The 27,077-nt window shown below is 47.5% G+C and overlaps 1 protein-coding gene across 2 annotated transcripts; it reads right to left on the bottom strand.

Annotated features, from left to right (window-relative positions):
* Positions 1-1,804: 1,804 nt before the first annotated feature.
* Positions 1,805-25,869, bottom strand: enc3 (ectodermal-neural cortex 3). 2 transcript variants are annotated; one of them, XM_078198648.1, is made up of 3 exons: positions 25,647-25,869; positions 12,055-13,878; positions 1,805-5,467 (listed from the first exon to the last, which is right to left on the bottom strand). In XM_078198648.1, the coding sequence occupies exon 2, from the start codon at positions 13,863-13,865 to the stop codon at positions 12,096-12,098; it is 1,770 nt and encodes a 589-aa protein (XP_078054774.1). In that variant the 5' UTR covers positions 13,866-13,878; positions 25,647-25,869; the 3' UTR covers positions 1,805-5,467; positions 12,055-12,095. The 2 variants fall into 2 exon arrangements, with proteins under 2 accessions (XP_078054774.1, XP_078054773.1); XM_078198647.1 differs by having other exon boundaries at positions 1,805-5,475; positions 12,064-13,878.
* Between the last annotated feature and the right edge of the window lie 1,208 nt (positions 25,870-27,077).

Genomic DNA, 27,077 nt, shown 5'->3' with positions numbered 1-27,077 from the left:
TAGCATACAGTGAAAAGTATTGTTTCTTGCGTACTATACAGAAGAAAAAAGTTTTTAAAAAAGTTTATTTATTAGTCACAAGTAAGGCTTACATTAACACTGCAACAAAGTTACTGTGAAATTCCCCTAGTCGCCACAGTCCGGCACCTGTTCATGTCAATCCACCTAACCAGCACGTCTTTCAGAATGTGGGAGGAAACCGAAGCACCCGGAGGAAACGCACGCAGACAACGTGCAAACTCCGCGCAGTGACCCAAGCCGTGAATCGAACCTGGGTCCCTGGCACGGTAAAGCAGCAGTGCTAACCACCGTGTTACTTTCCTTCACTACGAACATACTGTACATAGAGAAGGAAAGGAGACAGTGCAGAATGTGTTACAGTCATAGCTAGGGTGTAGAGAAAGATCAACTTAATGCAAGGTCGGTCCATTCAAAAGCGGCCCCTCACCCTGGTCTTGCCTGCAAGTGAAATCATTTTTTCTACGTTAATCCTTCAAACCTGGTCCTAATCTCGAAGACCTCTTGCAGGTCACTGTTCAGCCTTTTCTTTTCAAGAGAAAGGAGTCCAGCTTGTAGATAGGTATAACCTTTCAGTTTGGCATTAATTCGATACTCATATAGGACTTCATTCTTGGGCATTAAACAAGTGCAGTTGAGTCCATGGTGGGACAAATGACTTGTTCACAGTAGTCAAACCCTTTCTATTTCCACAATTACCCCCTCTCAACGTCAGTGAAAATGAAGGAGATTGTCATCGACTTCAGGAAGCGTAATGGAGGGCATGCCTCTGTCTACATCATAGATGATGAAGTGGAAATGGTTGAGAGCTTCAAGTTCCTAGGTGTCCAGATCACCAACAAACTTTCCTGGTCCCTCCATGCTGACGCTATAGTTAAGAAAGTAGAGGCGTTGGTGGGCTTTCTTAGGAGGCCAAGGAAATTTGGCATGTCCGTTACAAGTCTCACCAACTTTTACAGCTGCACTATAGAAAACATTCTTTCTGGTTGTATCACAGTTTGGTATTGCTCCTGCTCTGCCCAAGGCCACAAGAAACTACAACAGGTCGTGAATGAAGCCCAGTCCATCACACAAACTAGCCTCCCATCCATTGATTCTGTGTACACTTCCCACTGCCTTGGCAAAGCAGCCAGCATAATTAAGGACCCCACACACCCCGGACATTCTCTCTTCCACCTTCTTCCTTCGGGAAAAAGATACAAAAGTTTGAGGTCACGTATCAACTGACTCAAGGACAGCTTCTTCCCTGCTGTCAGACTTTTGAATGGACCCACCTTATATTATCTTACTCTACACCCTAGCTATGACTAACACTACATTCTGCACTCTCTCCTTTCCTTTTTTTTTATAAACAAGAGGGTGGTGAATGTCTGGAACGCGCTGCCCGGGGAGGTGGTGGGAGCAGGTACGATAGCAGCATTTAAGGGGCAACTAGACGAATACGTGAATAGGATGGGAATGGAAGGATATGAACTCCGTAAGTGCATGCGGTTTTAGTTTAGGCAGGCGTCATGATCGGTGCAGGCTTGGAGGGCCGAAGGGCCTGTTCCTGTGCTGTACTGTTCTTTGAACGGTATACTTTGTCTGTATAGCGCGCAAGAAACAATACTTTTCACTGTATCCCAAAACATGTGACAATAATAAATCAAATCATTAAAATATGTCGGAGTCTCACATCCTAACGGGATAGATTCTGTTGGAGGTGATGCGTTCAGCGAGCTAATCTAAACTGAATACTATTCACAGAGGGAGAAAGCAAAGATCAAATGAAGAGCAGGGATTTTTATTTTGGTAACTATTTATTGTAATCTTCAACACACAGCACCAGGCCGTCAAAAAACAAATCTTCAAGATAATTAAAAAGTGACAGGGACATTATAAATTAAAACCAAACAAACATTCACAAAATTACAGGACATTTGAAATACAGTCACAGACAGAACACGAGAGATAGACTTGCAACTGTGCAGGTCAAACAGGGGGAGGTGGGAGCAGAAAATACTTCACTCTTGACTTCCTATCATTGCAATAAAAACAAAACAACCTACCACGAATTAAGACACAATATATTTTAACAGCAAAAAACATCTCATTGCTTCCTTCATCTGATGTTCAAAAACATTCCAGCAAGAGATACAGATAGTCTTTAGATTAGAACCAAAATATGTACTCCTCTTGCTTAAGAGTTTAAATGTTCTTGCACTGGTCACAACAGCGGCAGGAACTCAAGAGGCACGATGACACAGAAGGCCATTCAACTCATCGGATCCATGCCAGCTCCCTGTGGAACAATCCAGTCGCTCCTACTCCTCCAGTCCCATTCCCAGAGCCCAGCAAAAGTTTATTCTCCTGCAAAGCCCGTCCAATTTCTCAGTGAAATCATCACTAGGCCCTGCTCCACAATGCTCCACAATCCACAAGGCGGCAGGTTGCGATAATGGGTCTCGGGTGGAGGGCAAGGGGGTTTGGCCCACTGGTATTGTGAGCCTGCGCTTGGCAACCAAAGGGTTTATGCCAACACCGGGTTCTCGGCCAAGTTTACCGTTTTACAGACACGACAGCCGTGAGCACGTTGTATCAGAGTGGCAGCAGAACAGGATGTCATAGGACTGACACCTTTAGACTGAAATTTAATGGCAAAGATAAATAACTTAATACAGACGTAAAGTGGGCAACATAAAGCAGAAAACTAGCAAAGCAGAGGAAGACCTGGGAGACGCGAGCAGCCAGATGATTCCAGAACGGTTTCCTAGTTGAGGCCAAAATATCTTTCTTATCCCTTTGTGGCTCTTTGATCATTTTTGATATAATTAAAACATGGGGATGGGGACATGGTTTATTGTCAGCCATTGTGTTTGAACATTGTTAGGGAAAATGAATTAATCATTTTTCTGTAACCCATCTGTAGTTGGAAAGTATTTAAGATGTTATGAGCTGCATACAATTCCTGATTACAAAACCCATGTTTGGGGTATGGCAGAGTGATGTCTGTGCAGACCAGAGTGCGACCGCAGATGGCCATATTAGGTCAACAGGAAAGATGGAATTAATAAAGGTATGGGATCTTAACGACAGGATCTTCTTGCACCCCAACTGGCAAGACGTGGCAGAATTTCTCAAGATAAAGTCACTGGGCAGGCAGTGGTCTGCTGGTATTGTCACTACACAGTGATCCAGAGAGCCAGGGTAAATGTTCTGGGGACCAGGAATTGTCTAATAATGACCATGTTCACCATTGTCATAAAAAACCATCTGGCATAGCAAGCCGCGCAGTTGAAGGGCAATTAGGGAGGGGCAATAAGTGCTGGCCCAGCCAGCAACTCCCACTTCCAATGAACAAAAAAAAGCATTCCGCCATTTTATTTGTTTGGAGGCAGTGTGAGCAACCTCACACCCAGGCCTATTTTATTGCAAGACATGCAAAGTTAGGAGGGTCAAAGTTCAGAGGGCAACATGGGGGCCGCCAATCAGAATGGGGATGAGTGAGGCAAAGGAAAAATGTCAAGACATGACAAAACCATCTTCCAATGGGAAGTAGCAACAACTTGCATTTGTATAGCACCTTTTGATGTTGTAAGATGTCCCACATATGGTGATATCAGGACAGATGACCAAATGTTTGGTCAAAGAGGTAGGTTTTAAAGGAGTGCCTTGGGGGCAAAAAAAAAAGAGGGGTTAAGGCAACAGAAGTTTAGGAAGGGAACTCCAGGCTTAGGTCCAAAGGCACAGTCAGTCAATGGTGGAGCAATGAAAATGGGATGCAAAAGGCCAACAAAAATGCAAAAAGAATCTACAATACCAGAAACACTGATTGTAGAGAGAGCAGATGTGTGAACACTTCAGGTGTAGATCCTTTGTCAGAAGTGTAATCTGTTTCGCCAATAGAAAATAGCATAAGCAGGGAATGTTTGAGTCGTCAACTAAAATGTAAAAGCATGATTGGATCCCAAACCCCACCTGAGACAAGTGACAGGAAACATGTGGAGAGTGGTGGCCATTCTCGCTGCGTCAATGCACTCCATCAAAACTTTTTTATTTCATTCCATTGAATTTTACTCTCTGCCCTCTGGACAGGGGACAGCTCACCAGGGAAGCTAGACGGCCTCCACAAAGACAGTTTGAAAGATGTTGCCACAACTAGAGACGGCCAGCTAACCCCATTGTAGTGACCATTACAGCTAGCCAAACTTAGCCTTGTCCTTGCCATACCTGCCAAGTCCATAACAGGTCCAGGAATGGTGCCTTCGTCCTCCAATGTACCATATAATGGGAGGTGGGGGGGGGGGGTGCACTCTTCGATAAATTAGTTAATTCTCAACCAAAACCAGAGGCTTTTTTAAAAAAAAAACCAATTTGGTGGCAAGAGGAAAAGCATTTTACCATCGCAGAACACAAAACTAAACAGGCGAGATAGTAACTGAGAAAGAAAGAAGCCAGCTATTCCCTTGGGTTATTCAATTCCCTTTGAAGACTTAAGCAGTAAAACCCTAAAAAAAATACAATGAAGTATACAATCTAATTGCAAAATCATGAAACAAGTAATGATAAAATGGTGCAAATTTGCATGGCTTATGGCGAGTTCCAATCTGGGTCAACAGAATCGCAATGGATAAAACGGAATCCAACCAGTTTTGCCTTCCCCAGTGCTTCTCAGTCTGTAGAATTGTGGCTGGATCACTGCGTGGTGTAGGATAGAGGAGGCAAGAGTTAGCGTCCAATTGGGTGATCCTCAAGTTTGGGTTTTAAAAGCAAGTGTAGATTGTTGGAGATGGAGATGGGCAAGACAGAGTTAAGGAAGCGCACAGTTCAGAGATCAAGTTAGTTGCAGTTTTTAAGAAACAAGTTCTTGGGGTTGGAGGCCTCGCTGACATGGTCAACATTTATTACCCATTTCCAGTTGGCAAAGTGGTGGGCCATCTTGCAATGACACAGTCATGGGCTGTTACAAAGAGGTCAGATAGAACCTTCCGGAATTGTGACCCAGCAACCATGAAGCGAAGGCTGATAGAATCCCCAAGTCAGGATGGTGTGCGACTCGCTGTGCGACTCGCTGTGTACCCTTTCCGGTGGTCACAGGTCTGGGAGATTCTGCAGTGAATCCAACATTGGTACGCTGGATGCGTTATCAGAATGTCAGCCACTGAAACTCAATCCCTCAACCATTTACCATAACAACAGTCTTTTTGGAACAGGCAAAATGATGAGGCAGAGACAAAGTCTAAAACCTTCGAGGGGCCAGTCCATCATAAACAGCACGAAAACAGAAGTTGTGTGTGTTTCATTGAAATTCAGCAGTAGCACTGGCCTCATCCGCCAATCCTTGTCTGGAGTGACTTGTTCAAGCCTCTCTAGCTCAATAGCTTCCAGTCAGCACACAGGGTGGTCAACATGGCAGTACCACCTGAAGTTCTTCACAATCTTCTCCATCTTTCAATGGTGGCAGGCAATCCTTCACTTCTAGGTCAAAGAACAATGACAAATGGTCATGAATATTTATCAGATAGGAATTTCAGTACAGGAGAAAAATTATACAGGAGCGAGTATATTAGTTTCACACGCAAGCTTACATTAACATTGCAATGAAGTTACTGTGAAAATCCCCTAGTCACCACGCTCCGGCGCCTGTTCGGGTAACACTGAAGGAGAATTTAGCACAGCCAATGCACCTAACCAGCACGTCTTTCGGATTGTGGGAGGAAACCGGAGCACCCGGAGGAAACCCACGCAGACATGGGGAGAACGTGCAAACTCCACACAGACAGTGACCCAAGCCGGGAATTGAACCCAGGTTCCTGACACTGTGAGGCAGCAGTGCTAACCACTGTACCACTGTGCTGTCCTCTGATTAATAAAAAATCTGATGTCAGTAATGGCACTATGAAACCTATCACTGATTGTGATTAAAAGGCCATCAGGGAAGGAAATCTGCTGTCCTTACCCAGTCTGGTCCCCGTGAGGATTGATTTGTCCAATGATTACTCACACTTCCTTGGACCCCATACCTCTGCAACATTTAACTCCCGTGTGGCACTGTTCACATCCAGGACTAAACAGAAAATTAGAGATCCCTATGACAGATCTGTGGGACAGGAGTGCAAAGGAGAATCCCTCCTGTTCAGGAAGGACCCAAGACGGGCCAGAAACAAAATGCTCAAAAGGGGAAAAGGTCTCTTAAATAAAATAGCCACTAGCACGTCCTTGGATTTCTGACTGAATCGTTAGAATCTTCAGGAGGGGAGTTAGTAAGGGACTGAAATTTCACATCTTTGGGAATGTCGTCATTACAAAGTTAGTTTCTACATTAAAGAAACAGAATTATTCAATACGGTCTTTGCACTTACACAGCACCTTTCTATCACTAGACATTTTAAAATGTTTACAACCAAAGAAATACTTTAGCAATGCGATTAATGAATAGATATTTTTGCTTTTTGGAGATAGTGACTGAGGGATAAATATTGGCCGGGACAGGGAGAAGAACTTCCTCGCTCCTCTTCCAAATAAGTACGACATGGCATTGTCTATGTATGTCCACTCCAAGCAGGTAGGGTCGTTTAATGTCTCATCTGAAAGACAGCACCTCTGACAGTACAGCATGCCCCTCAATACTGTGCTGGAGAGTAAACTTGAATGACAGCAAAATGGGAACAAGCGTTAATAGTCAAGACATTGGATAATTTGGAGTTAGTGTATGGAGGGAGCTCGGATTCAGGTACAGAGGATAATCAGTGGCTGATGGCCAGGTAGCTCTTGGAATGTGGGCAATGTTGGCAAGGCCATTTGTTTGCCCATCCCAGGTGACAGTGGTGGGTTGCCCTCTTGAACCCCTTGTGGTATAACAATGATACAATGGAGTGCGTCATTAGTCACTTCAAAGGGTTTCACCCAGGCTGGGAGTCGAACTGGATTCAGAGGTTCTGATTGGGTAAGAGCATAAAGTTTCCTTCCTATATAAAAAGGGCATTTGTGAGCAGCTGGGATTTTACAGCTATCAGGAAACTCCCAGTCCAGTTGCTTTTAACAGCAGGCAGACTGAATCAGCTTGTGTCCTGGACTGCAGCACAAGGTACAGCTTGTGAAGAGCCCATCGTCATGGGAACATGCTAGCTTGGCTCAATGTGTGCCCCTCTGGCTTTGAGAGGTCATCAGTGCCAAAAAAGCCCAGCTGTGAGAGCGTTAGACTGAATCTCTAAAAGCCCCTGGTTTTGAGCCTGGATTTCAGCAAGGTTTTGGGGTGGCACTGTGGTTAGCACCACTGCCTCTCAGTGCCAACCTGGGTTCAATTCCTGCCTTGAGTCACTGTCTGTGCGGAGTCTGCACATTCTTCCAGTGCCTGCGTTCTTCCAGTGGATTTCCTCTGGGTGCTCCGGTTTCCTCCCACAGTCCAAAGATAGAATCCCTACAGTGCAGAAGGCGGCCAGTCGGCCCATCAAGTCTGCACTGACAACAATTGCACCCAAGCCCTATCCTCGTAACCCCAGATATTTACCCTAGCTAGTTCCCCTGACACGGAGGAACAATTTAGCATGACCAATCCACCTAACCTGCATATCTTTGCACTGTGGGAGGAAACCTAGGCAGACATGGGGAGAATGTGTAAACTCCACACGGACAGTCACTCAAGGCTGTAATCGAACCCAGGTCCCTGACGCTGTGAGGCAGCAGTGCTAACAACTGCGCCACCATGCCGCCCTTGGATTGGCCATGCTAACTTGTCCCTTAATGTCCCCCCAAGATGTGTAGGTTAGATAGATTAGCCATGGGAAATGTTTGGGGTTACAGGGAAGCCGGCCTGGGTAAGATACTCTGTCAGAAAGTCAGTGCAGATTTGATGGGCTGAATGGCCTCTTCTGCACTGTAGGGATTCTATGATTCTATGAGCTGTCAACAATTTGCATTCAATGCAATTGCTTCAATTACAAAGTGCCATTTCATAGCACCGAATGAAACACTCCAAAGAATCTGTCAGACAATTTACCCCTCCAAACGCTATTGAACTCAAAACAATTTCAGATTATAACCGCTCGTCACCATTCTCGCAGACAGCAGGTTCTGCTCATCAGCTGCGACCCTCTTCCCCAGCTTTTGATCCCTTTCTTCAAGTTGATCTTTCTCTACACCCTAGCTGTTGACCGTAACACTACATTCTGCACCCTGCCCTTTCCTTCTCTATGAACGGTATGCTTTGTATAAATGTGCAAAAAACAATATTTTCACTGTATCCCGATACATGTAAGAAGTCTCATAACACCAGGTTTAAGGCGCGACAGGTTTATTTGGGATCACGAGCTTTCGGAGCGCTGCTCCTTCATCAGTTGATAATAAATCAAATCAAAAAATATTTGTCCATTTCACCTCCACCACCCGCCTGTCTGACATTTAATCTCGGACCTTCCACCCCATCGAAGAATTCCCCTTTTATCCTTTCCATCCTCTGTAAAACCCGTTAGGACATTAACGTGGAGCGTTTAACTCTCTCTCTCCACACACACGGCTGACAAACCTGCCAAGTATTTCCAGCGCTTTGTATTTCATTCCCTGCCCTGCATTTGCTCTATTGCTTCCGGGACCTCGCTGTTGGTCGCTTTTAACAGCTGTTTATGCTTGTAATCGGACACCGCTTTCCTGATCTTTGGCCCGTAACGATGTGCTGACAGTCAAATTCTCTGGCTTCCAGTTCCTTCTCCCAGCGTTCAGTTCAAAAACTCCCTTTGGGAAATCTTCCTCGCCGTTCTCCTGGGCCCTGCCTAAATTCGGTAACTAGGCTAAAGGGCTTCTGATTTCCATATCAGCGACCAGAATAAATATCACCCCCCCCTTATTTTTAAAATTCCACAGTGTGGGCAGATCGACAGGAGAGCAGCGAATAGTCGGTCCCACACCGTCTGCAACCGGATCTGTTTGAATCCAGCTCTAACCATCCACTGCCAGTGATCAACCTCACGGAGCCCAGTCTCACTGTAAAGCTCCGTCCGTACACAGGGAGATACAAGTCACAGCCTGGGGGTGGAAGGTGGGGTGGGGGGAACTGACTTTTTTTGCACCCTCCCTCCAGACACAAAGTGGTGGCAGTGTCCCATAAAAAAAGTGGGGGGGGGGGGGGGTGGGTAACCTACCATGGCCTCTTCCTGTCTCCAAAGCAGTGCTTGCCCCACTAGACAGTGGCTATTATAAGGGGAGGTTTGGGGGGGGGGGGGGGGGGGTGGGGGTAGGGGTGCTATTTAAGTCACTATCCTGTGTCCCAGAGCAAAGCAGATGGCCAATTCCAGTCAGCAGTACAAAAGCAGAGAACCATTTTGTTTCTGTGAGACTGGGAGCAGGAGGCATGTTCCCCTAGGCTTTGTGAAGCCAGTCCCAGCTGCTGCAGAGAGATCGGGGCTCCCCTGAAGACGCACCTCCTTTCAGGCGGAGCCACCTGTAACTCCACTCACCCGGAGTCAGGAGCGATTACAGCAGAGAAGGCGGCGACCATTCGACCCATCAGATTGCCCGGGGGGAGGGGGGGTGGGGTTCCATCAATGGCCACCTCAAAGGCCTCCCCACTGGCCTTAGCCCATTCTGAGGAGGGGGGAGGGTGGGGGAAATCTACCCTCATGGGGGGTATTACAGCATCAACCTCACTTCATTCTAAGTTCTGGACCACCTGCACAATAAAATCCATTTAAATGTTGACCAAAGTTAGCTTTCACCTTGGCCTCACTCAGGACAGTTTATACATGAGTGACGGGTCTACAACTAGGCCGGATTTGCATCTCTGATGGGAACATGGAACATTACAGTTGGGCCCCCAAGACCAATCCCAAAACAGAATTTTGTCCCTTAAGCTTTACCCACCAGAGTAACCCACCTCTTACCCATCAGAGTAACCACTGCCACCCCCCACCCCCGCCCCCCCAATGTTTACCATCGAGACAAATAGCCAATGTGAGCTCAAACAATGAGCCAGGGAGGGTGGCACAGTGGTTAGCACTGCTGCCTCACAGTGCCAGGGGCCCAGGTTTGATTCCCGGCTTTGGTCACTGTCTGTGTGGAGTTTGCATGTTCTCCCTGTGTCCGCGTGGGTTTCCTCCGGGTGCTCAGGTTTCCTCCTACAGTCCAAAGATGTGCGGGTTAGGTTGATTGGCAATGCTAATTTGCCCCTTAGTGTCAGGATAAATAAGTGGGGTTATGGGGATAGGGCCTGGGAGGGATTGTGATTGGTGTAGAATCGACGGGCCAAATGGACTCTTTCTGCACTGTAGAGATTCTATGATTCTCGGAAGGAGTGGATTAGGAAAAACAACTGCTGTCAAATCAGACACACCTGGAGTGCGAGTAAAAGATTCCAGTCTCTTTAAACCTCAGCTGGTGCAGACACTTATCAGCACCACTGTCTCTGTGGTGGTGACTTATCAGTGCCTATCAGAGCACTGACTCTCCCAGTCTCTCTCTCTCTACCCAGGAGGAGGGCAGGTAAAGGTAGACTGAACGATATCACAGGACGGTAACGCCCCCTCATTGAACCTGGAGTTTACAGGGACCACCCACAGATGAGACATAACCAGGAGTTAGGGAAAGTCCACCTAACGTCGCCGGCTTGTCTGAGATTGATGTACAATCAGATCATTGTACAGCCATATTTGGGAGGATAGTAACCAGTGTCTGAATGTACCCCATGCTACAACCTGATCCGGAAGCGCTCAGTGTACAGGCACAATGGCTGACCAATTGAGGTCACCGATTGAGGTCCCGGGTTCAAGTCCCAGCGCGTTGATTGTAGAATAATGACCATTAAAAAAAAACCTGGTTCATTAATGCTCTTCAGGGAAGGGAGCCTGTCATCTTTCTGCAGTCTGGATCTACTGCTGACTCAGAAATTGGCTCTTAATGGTTGCAGGGAGATGTGAGGGGATCTGACCGAGGTATAGAAATAACATTTTAAAAGGGATTGATAAAGTGAATGTAGACAAAATGTTTCCTCTTGTGGGGCAATCTTGAACAAGAGGTCACAGGTATAGGTTGAGAGGCTGTAGATTTAAAACTGAGATGAGGAGGAACTACTTCTCGCAGAGGGTGGTGAATTTGTGGAACTCGCTGCCCCATCGCGCGGTGGAGTCTGAATCATTGAATGGTTTCAAGAAGGAGATAGATATATTTCTAATTTTAAAAAGGGATAAGGGGAGATGGGGAACAGGTGGGGAGGTGGATTTGAGACCAGGGAGAGATCAGCCATGATCTGATGGAATGGCAGAGCAGGCCCGAAGGGCTGAATTTGTCAACTTCTGCTCCTAATTCCGATGTTCAAATGCAACTTGGGCCATAAGTATTGCCTATGCTCCCAAGAACAAATTTATACATTGGTTTTTTTGCCCCCCCCAAAAAAAGACAAAAGACGACCCCAATACCCAAAACCAAAATTAGTGACTTTTCTCCCCCAATGTCAATGGGGAAAAATAAAACTAAAAACAGCCAGGGTTACTGCTCTGGATAATTATCCAGCGACTGCTGCTGAAAAGGGCTTTTGCCAGCACACAGTCAGGATTGATCTTAGCAGCCGTTACGTACGGAGTGGTCTCACCCACTCAGAGGAGGTCCCGAGGGTGGCTAGCACGCGTGGCATTGGCAGCATTTACTGAGGTCTAGGGGGTCAAGTACAGGTCAAAAAAAAAAGTCATCCATCAGGAGGAACTTAGGCCACTGACATCATCAAATCTTGGGAGACAGGAGGAGTTGAGGAGGAACTTCTTCACCCAAAGGGTTGTGAATCTGTGGAATTCCCTGCCAGCATTGAGGCTACCTCATTGAATGTTTTTAAGGCAAGGATAGATAGATTTTTGAACAGTAAAGGAATTAAGGGTTATGGTGAGCGGGCGGGTAAGTGGAGTGGAGTCCACAAAAAGATCAGCCATGATCTTATTGAATGGCGGAGCAGGCTCGAGGGACCAGATGGCCTACTCCTGCTCCTAATTCTCATGTAGAATCAACATTTCCCAAGGGAGGAAAACTTAAACTATTTCTCAATTATGTCAACACAAAAGAAGCAAGATTTTTAAACACAAAATTTACCTCAGATGGCAGACTGCAAGATTTCTGAGGATCTAGACCGAGAGATATTTCCACGTACTAACAAAGGCAGTCGGAATGAGTGAATAGGGGACTGTGGTGATGTTAGTCCACGTGCCGGTCGACGAATCGTAACAGTCCAGAGTCTTACACCGCTGGGCACCAAAGTATCCTCCAACCACGTACAGCCTGTTGCCAGACGCCACCGAATGACAGCTGACCCTTCTCGCTGTCATGTCGCCAAACTTTGACCATTGGTACGTCTCACTGTTGAAGCGGTAAGCCGAGCTGGCCGAAAATTCCGTGTCCCCACCGATGACGATGATGTGGTCGCCGACCACCGACGCGGAGGTGTATCGCCACGGCTGCGGGCAGTTCGCCGGCACCGTCCACCGATTCTCCCCGGGGTCAAAGCACTGGACCTTGGGCAGCTTCTCCCGATTGACACTGGTGCCCCCAAAGACAAAGAGCTTCAGTTTGGCGCCAACCACCGCTGCATTGCTGACCCCTTCGCGGAGCGGGGCAACCAGGGTCCACTTGTTCAACTGGGGGTCGTAATGCTCGACCTGCTTCAGGGACACGGAGGGAGAGGCCGGGAAGGATACGCTCACGGCCGTGTGTCCGCCAATGGCGTACAAGCACTGCTCAAGCTCCGCTGATCCGTGCCCGTATCTTGCCAGCAGCATGGGGGCAGCCTTTGTCCACTCGTCATGGAGGGTGTCGTACACCCAGACATCTTTGGAGACTCCATTTTCAGAACCCCGGCCACCGGTAACGTACACCTTGCACCCAATCGCGCAGGCGCTGCACTCCTTGCGCGGGCTGGGGATGTCAGTCTTCGGGATCACCATCTTGGTCTTCTGGTCGATCGCGTAGACCTTATCGCACATGAAAGTCTGGCCGCCCAGCAGCAGGACGTCGTGGTTGACTTTGCGAGGTCTGGCGCACAGCAGCGTCACCACGCCGTCATTCTGCAAGATCCTCATCTTGCAGCAAATGGCTTCCTCGACGACCCCTTTGCCCGTCTTGTGGTTGGCGACCAACTCCTCCCCCAGTACGCTCTTGTACAAGTACGACTCGGGCAACAGGGCTAACCGCACGCACCGCAGCAAGTCTGGCAGGTCATCTCGCCGCCTGCGCAGGTCGTGCTTCAACCAGCCCATGACGGCCTCGTAGACCAGACTCTCATCCTCCACCTCCAACTCTTCGCTGAGGATCAGCTCGACTAGCTTGTCCTTTGGTAGGTTCAGGAAATCTTCGGTCCTGAACAGCACCGCAAAGTAGGCGAGGCAAGTCTGCCAGGAGAGCTCGTAGAGCTGTTCGCACTGGTGGGCATCAGAGAGAAGCATCATTCCGAGGCAGTTCATGGGATGCAGGTTTTTCTCCAGGAATTCCGCGGACGCATCCCGGATATCGTGGAACTGCAGCATGTCGCTGGCCTCCAAGAGAGACTCGGCATTCTCCTCGTTGATGAGGACGCGAGAGGAGTAGGCGTAGTCCAGGAGCAGCTCCAGCACCTCGGGGTGCAGGGAGTTGTGGAAGTTCACCTCGCTGTCGCGGCTCTCCTTCATCCCGCCCGCAAACATGGCCTCAAAGTAACGGCTGCACGAGGCCAGCACAACGCGGTGGCAGTGAAAGGAGCGGTTTCCCGCGTGGAGGGTCACGTCCGTGAAGAGGTTGCGCGTGCGGAGGAGATTGAGGTGAGTCAGTAGACTCTCGGCGTGCGACGGCTTGTGGAACAGTTGGATGTTCATCGACCCAGAGCTGGAGCGCGATTTCCGATTCTCGTGAACGGTGACAGACATCTTGGATAAAGAGCTGTTGAGACATAAAACATTGAAAACTAATTTACAACAGAGCAACCAATCAGCAAGGGAGAATCTAACCATCACTCTTTGACATCCAATGGTGTTACCATCACCGAAATCCCCCACCATCAACATCCTGGGGGGTTACCATTGACCAGAAGCTGAACTGGACCAGCCGTACAGTGGTTACAAGCGCAGGTCAGAGGCTAGGAATACCGCAGACTAACTCACCTCCTGACTCCCCAAAGCTGGTCCACCATCTACAAGGCACAAGTCAGAAGTGTAATGGAATATTCTCCACTTGCCTGGATGAGTGCAGCTCTAACAACACTCAAGCAGCTCGACACCATCCAGGACACCAGTTGATTGGCACCCCATTAAAATACTTCCACCATTGATGCACAGGGTGTACCAGCTACAAGATGTACTGCGAGAACTCACCAAGCCTCCATTGAGAGCACCTTCCAAACTGGCAACTGCTATCAGCTAGAAGGACAAGAGCAACAGACACATGGGGGACACCGTGCAAGTTCCCATCCAAGACATACCCACCCTGACTTTGAACTAGAGCACCGTTCCTTCACTGTCACTGGGTCAGAATGCTGGAACTCCCTCCCTAACAGCACTGTGGGTGTACCTACACCAGATGGTCTGTAGCGATTCAAAAAGGCAGCTCACCACCACCCTCTCAAGGACAATTAGGGACGGCCAATAAATTCTGGGCCAGTGAACAAATTATAGCGAGTGTCCCATTTACACACCCCACTAAAAATCATTCACTTGAAAGGCGTGTTTCCTGGGAAATGCGAGGGGTTTAAAAGCAGTAAAAGGGCAAATATTCATCATGTAAACTGCCGGCTGCAGAGTCTCCTGTGACACAAACACAGATCAGAGGACTGGATTCACCTGCTTGTATGTTCTACAATCATTATTTATGAAAATGTGGACTTTCCAGTCCTGAAACAAAGCAACTGAGAGAGGACACGATATTGACATGAAGATTTCATTTCAGCTCAGGATGAGATCTACATTTCAGTTATTAATATTTTATTTCCCCCTCGGGGCCGGGGGGGGGGGGGGTCAATTTTAAGTGCAGCTGGTATGTTAATACCTTGATATTCTGAGCATTTGGTATCACTGCCATCGATTGCCCAAGGTGGTACTGATATACCTCGTCTTTGAATGATAGAATCCCTACAGTCCAGGAGGAGGCCATTTGGCCCATTGAGTCTGTACCGACCACAATCCCACCCCCAGGCCTTATTCCCGTAACTCCACAAATATAACCTGCTAATCCCCCTGACACGAGGGTCAATTTAGCACGGCCGATCCACCTAACCCGCACATCTTTGGACTGTCGAGAATGTAGAGATCTGATACAAGTGAGTGGCTTACCTGCCTCAAGAGTCGATCACAGTGCGGGTCCTCAGCACACTGAGGCACAGATGGGGTAAGAACAACAGGAGTGGGGCTATTGGCAGGAGAGTGAAAGTATAAACCAATGTGACACAGTGTACCCGAGCTAGACTGGGAGACACATTTACTCGGATGCCCACTTGGAAACCTACAAACCCAAGAATTGGAAAGTGGGATTACGGGCAGTGGGATTTACAGCTAGCAGCCAGATGGGTCGAATGGCCTCCTGCTGTATGTTTCCACAGGGTCCTCATAGACCACGGAACTGAATTTCACTCACATGGACATGCAGCAGATGAAACTTAACTGAAGAGATTAAATACAAGTGATTCATTTTGTGAGGAAAAATGAGGAGAGTCAACACAGATTAAAGGCTACATCTCTGGCGGGGGTGGGGGGAGGAGGGGCTGTATTGGTGGTGCAGGAACACAGGAGTATACAAATCATTGAAGGTGGAAGGACGGATTGGTGAAAAAGATGCCCCTGGATTTTAAACAAGGGCAGAGAGTAAAAACATGGACAAATGGAGAACAACCTTCATCAAACACTGACTCAGCCTCAACTGGAGTATTGTCCCATTCTGGCAGCACACCGTGAAAGGATGTGAAGGCCTTCGAGAGAGCAAGATCTCGGGATTAGAGAAGTTATTTATGTGGGTGGATTGGTGAAGTTGGGGCTTCCCCCCCCCATTGACAGGACAGTCGAGCAGCAGACGACACAGATTGAAGGTAAATGACACAAGAACAAACAGTGACACGAGGAAAAATAACTTTCATTGCTTATATTTAGAGACACAGCGAGTGGTTAGGATCTGGGATGCTGAGAGAGAGAGTGTTGGGAGGGACATTATATTGTGGCTTTTTGAAAGGGATTTTGGATCACCAGCCGTCATGGCCAAAGGATTACCACTTTTTAAAAAAACGATAGATGAATATATCTGAGGGAGACCTGGTCGCACGGTGTATCACCCCAACCAGACAGTAGGTGAACTGACAGTGAGCCAATCCCACACTCGAGACAGGTAAGCAGTCCCATAAAATCCTGAGAAAGAACAATTTCGACTGGAAGACTGTGATATTAGTTTCAATGTAATGAGGATGCAGGGATATAGAAAAAGGGGAACTTTGGTGTAGAAACTGCATTTATGTGGCACCTTCAGAAAACAAAAAAAGGTGGCAAAAATCTCACAAAGTGTTTCCCAGCACCGAGGCGAAGAGATCCCAAAGCTCTGGACAGCTGAAAGCACGACCAATAGTGAGGAGGTGAATGAATGTACGAATTAGGAATAGGCCATTCAGCCCCTTGAGCCTGCTCCATCAGCCAGTAAGATTATAGCTGATCTGAACTGTAGCCTCAACTCCACTTTCCTTCCTACACCCCCTTAGATTCTCGAAAGAGTCATCTTGGAAACATTCAGTAATCCATTCTCCACCGTTTCCCAGGAAACAGTTCCAAAGACACACGATCCTCCAGGAGATAAAGGATTATCTGTCCGTCCCCCCCCCCCCCACCCCCCCCACCCCACCCCCGAGTAAAGGGATTCACAAGAGGCTAGGTTGAGGGGAGAGTGGCAGCACAGTGGCAAACATTGCTGCCTCGCGGCGCCAGGGACCCGGGTTCGATTCCCGGCTTGGGTCACTGTCTGTGTGGAGTCTGCACGTTCTCCCCGTGTCTGCGTGGGTTTCCCCCAGGTGCTCCGGTTTTCTCCCACAGTCCAAAAGATGTGCACCTGCCATGCTAAATTCTCCCTCCGTGTACCCAAACAGGCACCGGAGTGTGGCGACTAGGGGATTTTCAGTGACTTCATTGCAGTGATAATGTGAGCACTAATTAATAAACTTAAACTGAAATCTTGCAGGACATTACAGAGATAGGGAGGGCAAAGAATTTGAAAATTGCAGGGTGGCTGGACAGGACAGGCAGATCGAGACTAACCCACGGTGGTGAATGCAAGAAGGTCACGAAACAGGGCGTGGGAAGAGGTGTCCTTTGAAGAGAGGGAGAATGGTATCTGCAATACATGCACTAGACTGCGGAATAGACAGAACAAGCCGGCAGATTAAAGGTTACGTTGCTGATGGCATGGGTACGGCTCTTAAAACTGTACACTTAACATTCCAGATGTGAAGCAAGACAGTGTTCATTTCAACAAAGCCCTGTAATAACAGCTCACACCCAGTCAACAAGGAGAACGTGCAATGAAATTTCTAGCTGCTCTCAGCTAATCCAAGAGGAAGGAATAGAAATTTCCCTCTTTCCGACGAGGATTCATCCCAGCTAAGCAGCAATTGCTTTTGGTCACCGCAAGCCACATCCAGACAAGCTGGATCTCACGCCTTGTCCTCCAGTGAATGCTGCCGAATTCACCACGTCCACCACCCGGCAAAGCTCTTCCCCTAGCCGGCTTCACAGCACAATCCGGAGATCCACAACCCCAACAGGACTTTGGTGGACAACCAACTGGAGCATGAACCCTGGCTGATTCCTCCTCCCTCACAGCGCATGCATTCTTCAGGCAAATCCAGCATCCCACTGGGAGTTACAATAGAATCATAGAATCCCTACAGTGCAGAAGGAGGCCATTTGGCCCATCAAGTCTGTACCGAAAACAATCCCACCCAGGCCCTATCCCTGTAACCCCACATATTTACCCTCCTAATCCCCCTGACACTAACAGGCAAGTTAGCACGGCCAATCCACCTAACCCGCACATTTTTGGAGGGAGGAAACCTACGCAGACACGGAGAGAACGTGCAACTTCCACACAGACTGTGACCCAAGCTGGGAATGGAACCCGGGTCTCTCGTGCTGTGAGGCAGCAGTGTTAACCACTGTGCCACCGTGCTGACAAAAACAAAAACACATCCTTGGAGCATCCCAAAGCACTTCAGACAGTTCCTATGGGTCAATGTGGGTACATCAGCAAATGTGCCAGGGAATTTGCACACAGCAAGATCCCATATTAATGGCTAGTCAGTTGGTTTGGTCGGTGCCGTTATGAGGGAATGCCGCTCAATGTCTGCTGGGAAATGCCCCTGCGCTTCATACAACCCAACTGGCATTTACATTGTTCCTTTAACACCCCGCATTCCTATAACAGGACCCTTTTATACATACGCAGGAACAGTGGTCATCACTGCTGCCTCACAGCGCCAGGGACCTGGGTTCGATTCCGGCCTTGGGTCACCGTCTGTGCGGAGTTTGCACATTCTCCCCGTGTCTGCGTGGGTTTCCTCCGGGTGCTCCAGTTTCCTCCCACACTCCACAGATTAGGTGGATTGGTCATGCTAAATTGTCCCTTAGTGTCCAAAGATATATAGGTTAGGGGAATGGTGGGGTAAATGTGGCTTTACAGGGTAAGCCTGGGTAAGAGTAGGTGCAGACTCGATGGGCCAAATGGTATCCTTCTGCATGGTCGGGATTCTATGAATACAGAATGGGGAGAGTCCAATGTCACATTCTGATCACAGCACATGCGACAGCTCCCAACTCAGTAACCTCCATCAGATCCACAACCATCCCAGATTTCCTGTGCTCCAATTCTGGCCTTTTGCACACCCCCTACTTTGCTCCACCACTGGTGGCTGGGCCTCCAATTGCCCCCAAGCCCCAAACTCTGGGACTCCTTCCTAAACCTCGCCACTTTAAAGACACTCCTTTAAAAGCCTATCTCCTACCATGCTTCCTGCCAATGTCCTGATATCTCCTTATGTGGATCAGTGACCAATGCTGTCGGATAATACCTGGGCTGTGTTACTATTTTAAAAAGGACTATATGCAAATGTAAGTACTTATTGCTGTGCACAGAATCATAGAAGGCCTACAGCGCAGGAGGCCGCCACTTGGCCCATCGAGTCTGCACAATCCCATCCAAGCCTTATCCCCATCACACCACTTATCCACCCTGCCCATCCCCCGACACTAAAGGGGCAATTTACTATGGCCAAACAACCTAACCCGCACAACTTTGGACCGCGCTGTAGTGTCAGTCCAGATTATGGGCTTGTGTCTCTGGGAGTGGGGCTGGAACCCACAGGAGACAAGGCAGCTACCCACAGCTAAGCTGACAGTAGTCAAGAAAAAGAGCAGCAGTTAGAGACTGAACCATTCCACAAGCAGAAAGACATTGACTGGGGGAGGGGAACAAGAGAAGACTGCTCCCTTGGACTGTGAAATAAAGAAACATTTGAGGAATGTGTGTCTTCAAAGTGACTGAATCCCTTTATCCCAGGCCTTGTGGGGGAAGTTATAATCCTTTTGAAGATTTAAAAAGATGCCTTTTCATGTCACTATTGAAGTCACTGGGAATGAGAAACAGCGAGTGGCTCAGACTCACTTCCTGCATTCTGCTGAAATTATAGATAATTACACACCGCACAGAGACACTGGTCAGACAGAGGCAGAAGGGAATTCAGGAGGTGAAGGGGGGCTCCTGGGGGCAAGGAATCAAATGCAGGGGAAGAATTTCCTTGCAGCACTCAAAAGCTGTATAAAATCATAAGATATAGGAGCAGAATCGGGCCACTCAGCCCATCGAGTCTGCTCCACCATTCAATCATGGCTGATATTATTCTCATCCCCATAACCCTTAATCCCCTTATTAATCAAGAACCTATCTATCTCTGTCTTAAAGACGCTCAATGACCCGGCCTCCCCAGCCTTCTGCGGCAAAGAGTTCCACAGATTCACCACTCTCTGGCTGAAGGAATTCCTCCTCATCTCTGTTTTAAAGGAGTGTCCCTTCACTCTGAGGTTGTGTCCTTTGGTTCTAGTTTTTCCCCACGAGTGGAAACATCCTCTCCACGTCCACTCTATCCAGGCCTCTCAGCATTCTGCAAGTTTCAATTAGATCCCCACCTCATCCTTCTAAACTGCATCGAGTATAAACCCAGACTCCTCAATCGCTCCTCACATGACAAACCCTTCATTCCAGGGATCATTCTTGCGAACCTCCTCCAAGGCCAGCACATCCTTCCTTCGGTATGGAGCCCAAACCTGCTCACAATACTCCAAATGTCTCTCACATTATTGGGAGACTTCTGATGGCTCATCAGGAAGGTAACAAGATCATCATCATTGTGCTTTCGTGTAGCACCTTCGTTGTAAAATGTTCAAAGTCACTTCCATTCTTTTGTGTTCATTCACAGGACGTGGGTGTCACAGCGAAAACTGACCTTCATTGCCCGTCTGCAATTGCTCTGGAGAAGATGGCGGTGAGCCACCCCCCTGAATACAACCATGCGACTGGGCCATTTCAGAGGTCAAGGGTCAGCCACATTGCTGTGGGTCTGGAGTCACATGTAGGCCAGACCAGGTAAGGACGGCAGATTTCCTTCCCTAAAAAGGACATTAGTGAACCAGATGGCCTTTAAGAACAAACCAATCGTTTCATTGTCACCATTCCAGAGAGGAGCATTTATTATTTCAGATTTTTCCCATTGAATTGAAATTCCTCGGCTCCATGGTGGATTTGACCTCCTGTCTCTAGATTATTGGCTCCAGCTTCTGGGCCACTACGTCCAGCAGAATTGCCACTATTCTAACGTACAATTGTGTAATTAAAAATCAACACTCGGGCAACAACGGCAGGTGGGGGGAAGCTATATTAGGACAAATGAGCAAATGCTTAGTCAAGGATGGAAGTTCTAAGGAGGTTCCTACAACAAGGAGATATTTAGGATTGTCTCTTCCCCAGAACACCAGGGGAATTCAGGACCTCTGACCTGTGGACGTGCAGAGTTGATGAACAAGAGTCTGCTCTGTGCCAGATTGTGACACACCGGCGCGGGTATAAAGCTGTATCACGGCCCTGACATCACCGTCTCAAAGCAACAAGAAAGTTTGAGTAAATTCTTTCCCACTGCTTCAATTTCCTGAGCAAACAAGGTCTGCGATTGCACACACACGATGGGCAAACAGCTCGAGTCTAGGGGGGGCGGGGTGTGTGGGAAATGAGTCACAGGCTTCAGAAGAAGAGGCAAAGATTGACCTGAAACAGCACGCTCATACTCCAACATCAAGATTGTTCCCATTGGCAGCAGGATTGAGAACCAGAGGACATCAACTGAAAGAGACTGGGAAATGGACCAAAGGCAAAGCGAGGAAAAACATTAAAAAATATATAAACTCAGCGAGCGGCCAGGATCTGGGACGCACCAAGATGGAATGTGGGAGGCAGATTCATTCTTGACTCTCAAAGTGGATTGGACAATTATCTACAGATTTTTAAAAAATGTGCATGGCTACAAGCAAAGGTAGAAGTGACACTGGGTGAATTTTTCTTGGGAAAGCCGACATGGACAATGGGCCGAATCATAGAATCCTCACAGTGCAGAAGGAGGACATTCAGCCCATCGAGCCTGCGTCAACAATCCCACCCAGGCCAATGCATTAAGTTGATCTTTCTCTACATCCTAGCTATGACTGTACCACTACATTCTGCACTCTCTCCTTTCCTTCTCTGTGAACGGTATGCTTTGTCTGTATAGCGCGCAAGAAACAATACTTTTCATTGTATACTAATGCATGTGACAATAAATCAAATCAACCCCATGCATTTACCCTGCCAATCCCCCTGTCACTAAGGGGCAATTTAGCACGGTCAATCCGCCCAACCCGCACATCTTTTGGGCTGTGGGAGGAGTCCGAAGTAAAAAAGTAAAGTTTAGTATTAGTCACCAGTAAGGCTTACATTAACACTGCAATGAAGTTACTGTGAAATTCCCCAAGTCGCCACACTCCGGCACCTGTTCGGGTCAATGCACCTAACCCGCACATCTTTGGACTGTGGGAGGAAACCGGAACACCCGGGAGGAAACCCACGCAGACACGGGGAGAAGGTGCAGACTCTGCACAAACTGTAACCCAAGGCTGGAATTGAACCCGGGTCCCTGGTGCTGTGAGGCAGCAGTGCTAACCCACTGTGCCGCCAATAATGGTCTCCTTCTGTGCTGTAACCACTCTGATTTTAAAATTAGGAGAGGATGATTCACAGTGGAGGAGGAGGGATTAATTTTTGACTGGGTGATAAAACCGGGGATAGCCATTCTGTCACCATTTGCTCATCACCCCCAAATTTTAATTCCATTGAAGATCAAAAGGAAATATAAATTCCAGTTGTATTCCATCTTAAAAATTATCCCGATTCAGTGTCCTTAACCGATCCTTACGAACAGATTATCAGGTCGGCATTGCTTTGCTAATGGTGGGATCTTGCTGTACACAAACCATGCAAAACATTACAACAATGACTACATTTCAAAAAGTACTTTATTGGGCTGTTACACAATCTTGCCGTGGTGAAAGGCATTATACAAATGCAAGTTTTTTCTGATTATGGAATCACATTGGAGCGCCCACCTTCGATTTCTCACTAGGGTCTCCCTGCTGCAATGTGGGAGTATCCCAATTGTGATGATACAATGCTACTTTGATATAGTTTATGTTTAAGGTGGAGTTGCTTTAAGAGGCTGTGTATTGTTACAAGAGTCAGTTCGGCTGGAAAACATGCAGCAGATGCCAAGAATGCAGGGTAATAACTGATTTTAGCTAGGAATGTATTACACACTGTAAAGCTAATGAACCTTTTGTTTATTTAGATATGCCGGGATTTTCAGAATTATGAGTTTTTGATCAGGATGATTGACAGGGCAGAGTCATGTGATTAATGGGAGGAGCTAAGCTTGCAGAAAAGCCCAGTTTCATTTTCATTTAAAAAGACAAACAGTTGCTGCCTGGACCTGCTATAAGAAACAAGTCTCTCTCTCTCTAGAGACTTTTGAAAGCTCCAGACTGTAAATCTAAGTCACAAGCAAATATGCCCGTGTTTTACTAACTAATTTTAAACAGGGGTTTAAGTCTAGAAAGGAAATTTTGCTCAATTGGAACTCGGTGATAGGTTAGCAGTTAAAAATTGTGTCTTGTCATGTTTAAATATTGTTCAATTGTTGAATGTTAAGCTAATTCATTTGTTATAGTTAAACTGCATTGTTAAATAAAATTTGTTTTCATAAAAGCTTCCTAGTTTAGTCATAGAATGGAGTGAAACATCCTCTCACATTTATGACAAAATAGAAAAATTGTTGGGGTCTAGTTTGGCTTCATATTATCCCTCAGTGTTTCTGATCTGGTACCCCAACACAATCAACTGATATCCCTGCACTATAGGAAGTGCTAGGACAATAGGAGCACACAGTAATGACACACCATGTTCAACATTCCACAACACCCATTCCAACATGCTTTGATATTACAGAAGGTGCAGTTGTTGGGCATCATGTAGCTCCCTCTTCAGCGAAACACCATGGAACAAACATCCTGGACATTTGGGCAGTGCCCACCCGACAACCACACGAGCTTACAGACATGCCACTGAGTTAGCAAGCCCCATTTTGGTATAGTTGGCATCATAGTTCATGGAATCCCTACAGTGCAGAAGGAGGCCATTCAGCCCATTGTATCTGCACCGACTACAATCCCACCCAGGCCCTATTCCCGTAACCCCAAACATTTACCCCGCTAATCCCCCTGATACTTTAGCAAGATTTAGCATGGCCAATCAATCCCTATCAACCCATGTATTTACCCTGCTAATCCCTCTGACACTCGGGGCAATTTTAGCATGGCCAATCCACCTAACCCACACATCTTTGGACTGTGGGAGAAAAATAGAGGGAATCCACACAGACACGGGGAGAACGTGCAAACTCCACACAGACAGCAACCCAAGCTGGGAATCGAACCCGGGTCCCTGGCGCTGTGAGGCAGCGGTGCTAACCACTGTGCCACCGTACTGCCCTTCACTTTCACGTATGCAGAAACCACATCTTAACATTTGACAGATAGGGGGGGAAAAGAAAGGAAGAGGAAGAGACCATTCAACTCCCTGAGCAGAGACTGTTCCTCCATTCAATTTAATTGTGGTGGCCAATTTGTATCTCATTCCTGTTTGGAGCCTTGGTTCAATGAGCAAGACTCACTCATCAGTCTGTGGGTTCAGCTCCCACTCGGGACTTGAACTTTGGCTATGCTAATAAAACAACATAGCTCTGAGGGTACGCTGTGCTCTCTGAGGTACTGTGTTTCAGATGAGACTTTAAAGGGAGGCTTCATCTGCCCTCCCGGGTGAATAGAACATATCACCTGTCACTGTTTGGAAGGGGAGGGGGGTGTAGGGGGGAGTCCTGGTGTCCCGATCAGCATCATTTTAAAGTAAACAAATCAGGTTATCTGGTCATTATTACATTGCAGCTTGTGGGAGCTTGCTGTGCACAAACCGGCTGCCCCATTACCCCACAGAAGTGGCTACACTTCAGCGACAGCCTGTGTAACATCACCACTTGTTCGGATGTGAAGCTGCCTCTTAATGCAACACTAACAGCCTTGTGCTGAATTGGAAGATTCGCTCCCGTTATTCTTCAAGTTTAACCCCTTAACGACCTGGATCTAATTTTAACATTAGACCATTGTTCTCAATTCCACACACCCACCAGAGGCAGCAAACTCCTCTCAATGGGCTCATAGAATCCCTATAGTACAGAAGGAGGCCATTCAGCCCATCGAGTCTGTACCAACCACAATCCCACCCAGGCCCTATTCCCGCAACCCCACACATTTACCCTGCTAATCCCCTTGACACCAAGGGTCAATTTAACATGGCCAGTCAACCTAACCCGCACATTTTTGGAGTGTGGGAGGAAACCGGAGCACCTGGAGGAAACCCACGCAGACACGGGGAGAACGTGCAAACTCCACACAGACAGTGACCCGAGGCTGGAATTGAATCAGGGTCCCTGGCGCTGTGAAGCAGCAGTGCTAACCATTGTGCTACCGTGCACTCCATCCACTGAGATCACCTTGCAGACACAAGAGGGATGCAATTTCAGTCCATCAAACCAAAAAAAAACCCCCAGTCCTTAATTCAGAGTCAGAACAAGCCATCACCCAGAGAATCTTCCTCATGCAACAATGAGTAGAAACATGGAATAAATGAGGTTCATTGTGGGACACATGAGCCAGCTTAAAAAAAAACATTAATATATGCTGGGATTTCTCGCAATTTAAGGTTTCCATCCCCCTAAAAAAGTAGCTGGGGAGGTATGGCAGCATGGAGGGTGAATGCAGTAAATTGTAGAGGGCACCCAGTGTTATAGTTTGAGAGATTTAAATGTTACACACACATCTGTGTACACGGGTTTTGTTTTTAAAAAAAATCCCAATAAATAGAATTCAAGTTATGCATTATTTTAAAAAAATCTGTCCTCTCCCATAATTCAATAAAGCAAAAACACACGTTACACATTGCAACTCTCAGAGTCATTGCTCTGTGTCTAATGCAACTTTCTTCTGCGCTGTTGGACTTACCCCTCGGCCCTGGACAAACAAGCCTTCAGCCTTTATATTTAAAGAGATCGCCGCTCGGAGACGATGTAAAGAGAGTTTCTTTTTGCAGAGGCGAGGGTCACCACCCGAACTTTCCTGCAAACTTCTGATCAGGCGTCCATGGCTTTGCTTCTCCCCTCTCTCGCCTCCACAAACCGCTCTAACTCTTTCTTCCTCTCTCTCTCTCCGATTCTCTTTGCAAGCCAGCACTTGTTCCAGCCTGGGTAAATTTATACAGCTGTATTCTCCACCCACTGGGAGGCACCCGGTCTCGGTTTGACTCCCAGAGGAAAGAGACCTTCGTCCATCAAACAGCACCGCAGATCAATTCCAGAACTGAAATCGACAAAAGAAGCAAGAGCAAAGATTCACCCACTCACCCCCCCCCCCCCCAAAGCAGCTTCGCAACAACTCCCACCCTTCCCTTATAACAACTTTATAAGAGACAGAATTTTATCCCTGTATGAAAACCCCAAGCCTTATGTTTGAGTGACGTGAGTTGTGGCAAATTAGGGAGCAGGATGTCTCTCTCTCTCTCTCTCTCTGTCTCACACACACACAAAAAACCCTGAATTAATCACCCACTTTGTCTTCAAATCAGGTTGCAGTGAGGGAAGGCTTTGAGGAGAATGGCTTGTAAGTTGATCTGTCCCAGGCTGGTTAGATACTTCCTTCTTTTAATTCAGTTGGAGCTGAACAGAAGGCTTTTACATTCGGATTCCCTTTTATCCCCGTGCCAAAGCCTGTTTAGCTTCAACCGTTTGTCTGTCTTTTCCTCTTCAAGGGCCATTGTTTTTCACTTTAGCTGACAAATTTGGTGATGGCGGAATCTTGCAGCATGCACGGTGGTCCAGTGGTTAGCACTGCTGCCACACAGCGCCGGGGGACCTGGGTTCAATTCTCGGCATGTGTGACCGATTGTGCGGAGTCTGCACGTTCTCCCCGTTTCTGTGTGGGTTTCCTCCCACGGTCCAAAAAAACCTGCAGGTCTGGTGGATTGGCCATACTAAATTGCCCCTTAGTGTCCAAAGGTGTGCAAGTTAGGTGGATTGGCCATACTAAATTGTCCCTTAGTGTCCAAAGGTGTGCAAGTTAGGTGGATTGGCCATGCTAAATTGCCGCTTAGTGTCCAAAGATATGCAAGTTAGGTGGATTGGCCATGCTAAATTGTCCCTTAGTGTCCAAAGGTGTGCAAGTTAGGTGGATTGGCCATGCTAAATTGCCGCTTAGTGTCCAAAGGTATGTATGTTAGGGGGATTAGTGGGGTAAATACGTGAGGTTAGGGGAATAGGAGGGTCTGGGTGGGATGTTCTTACGGAGAGTCGGTGCAAAATCGATGGGCCGAATGGCCTCTTTCTGCACTGATTCAAACCCTTTTCCAGGCAGCAGATCACAAAATCTCACTGCGTTCTG

This window comes from Mustelus asterias, chromosome 26, assembly GCF_964213995.1.
Source record: "Mustelus asterias chromosome 26, sMusAst1.hap1.1, whole genome shotgun sequence".
Taxonomy (NCBI): Eukaryota; Metazoa; Chordata; class Chondrichthyes; order Carcharhiniformes; family Triakidae; genus Mustelus; species Mustelus asterias.
Note: the sequence above shows the minus strand (reverse complement) of the source record. Positions and strands in the feature narration are given on the sequence as shown.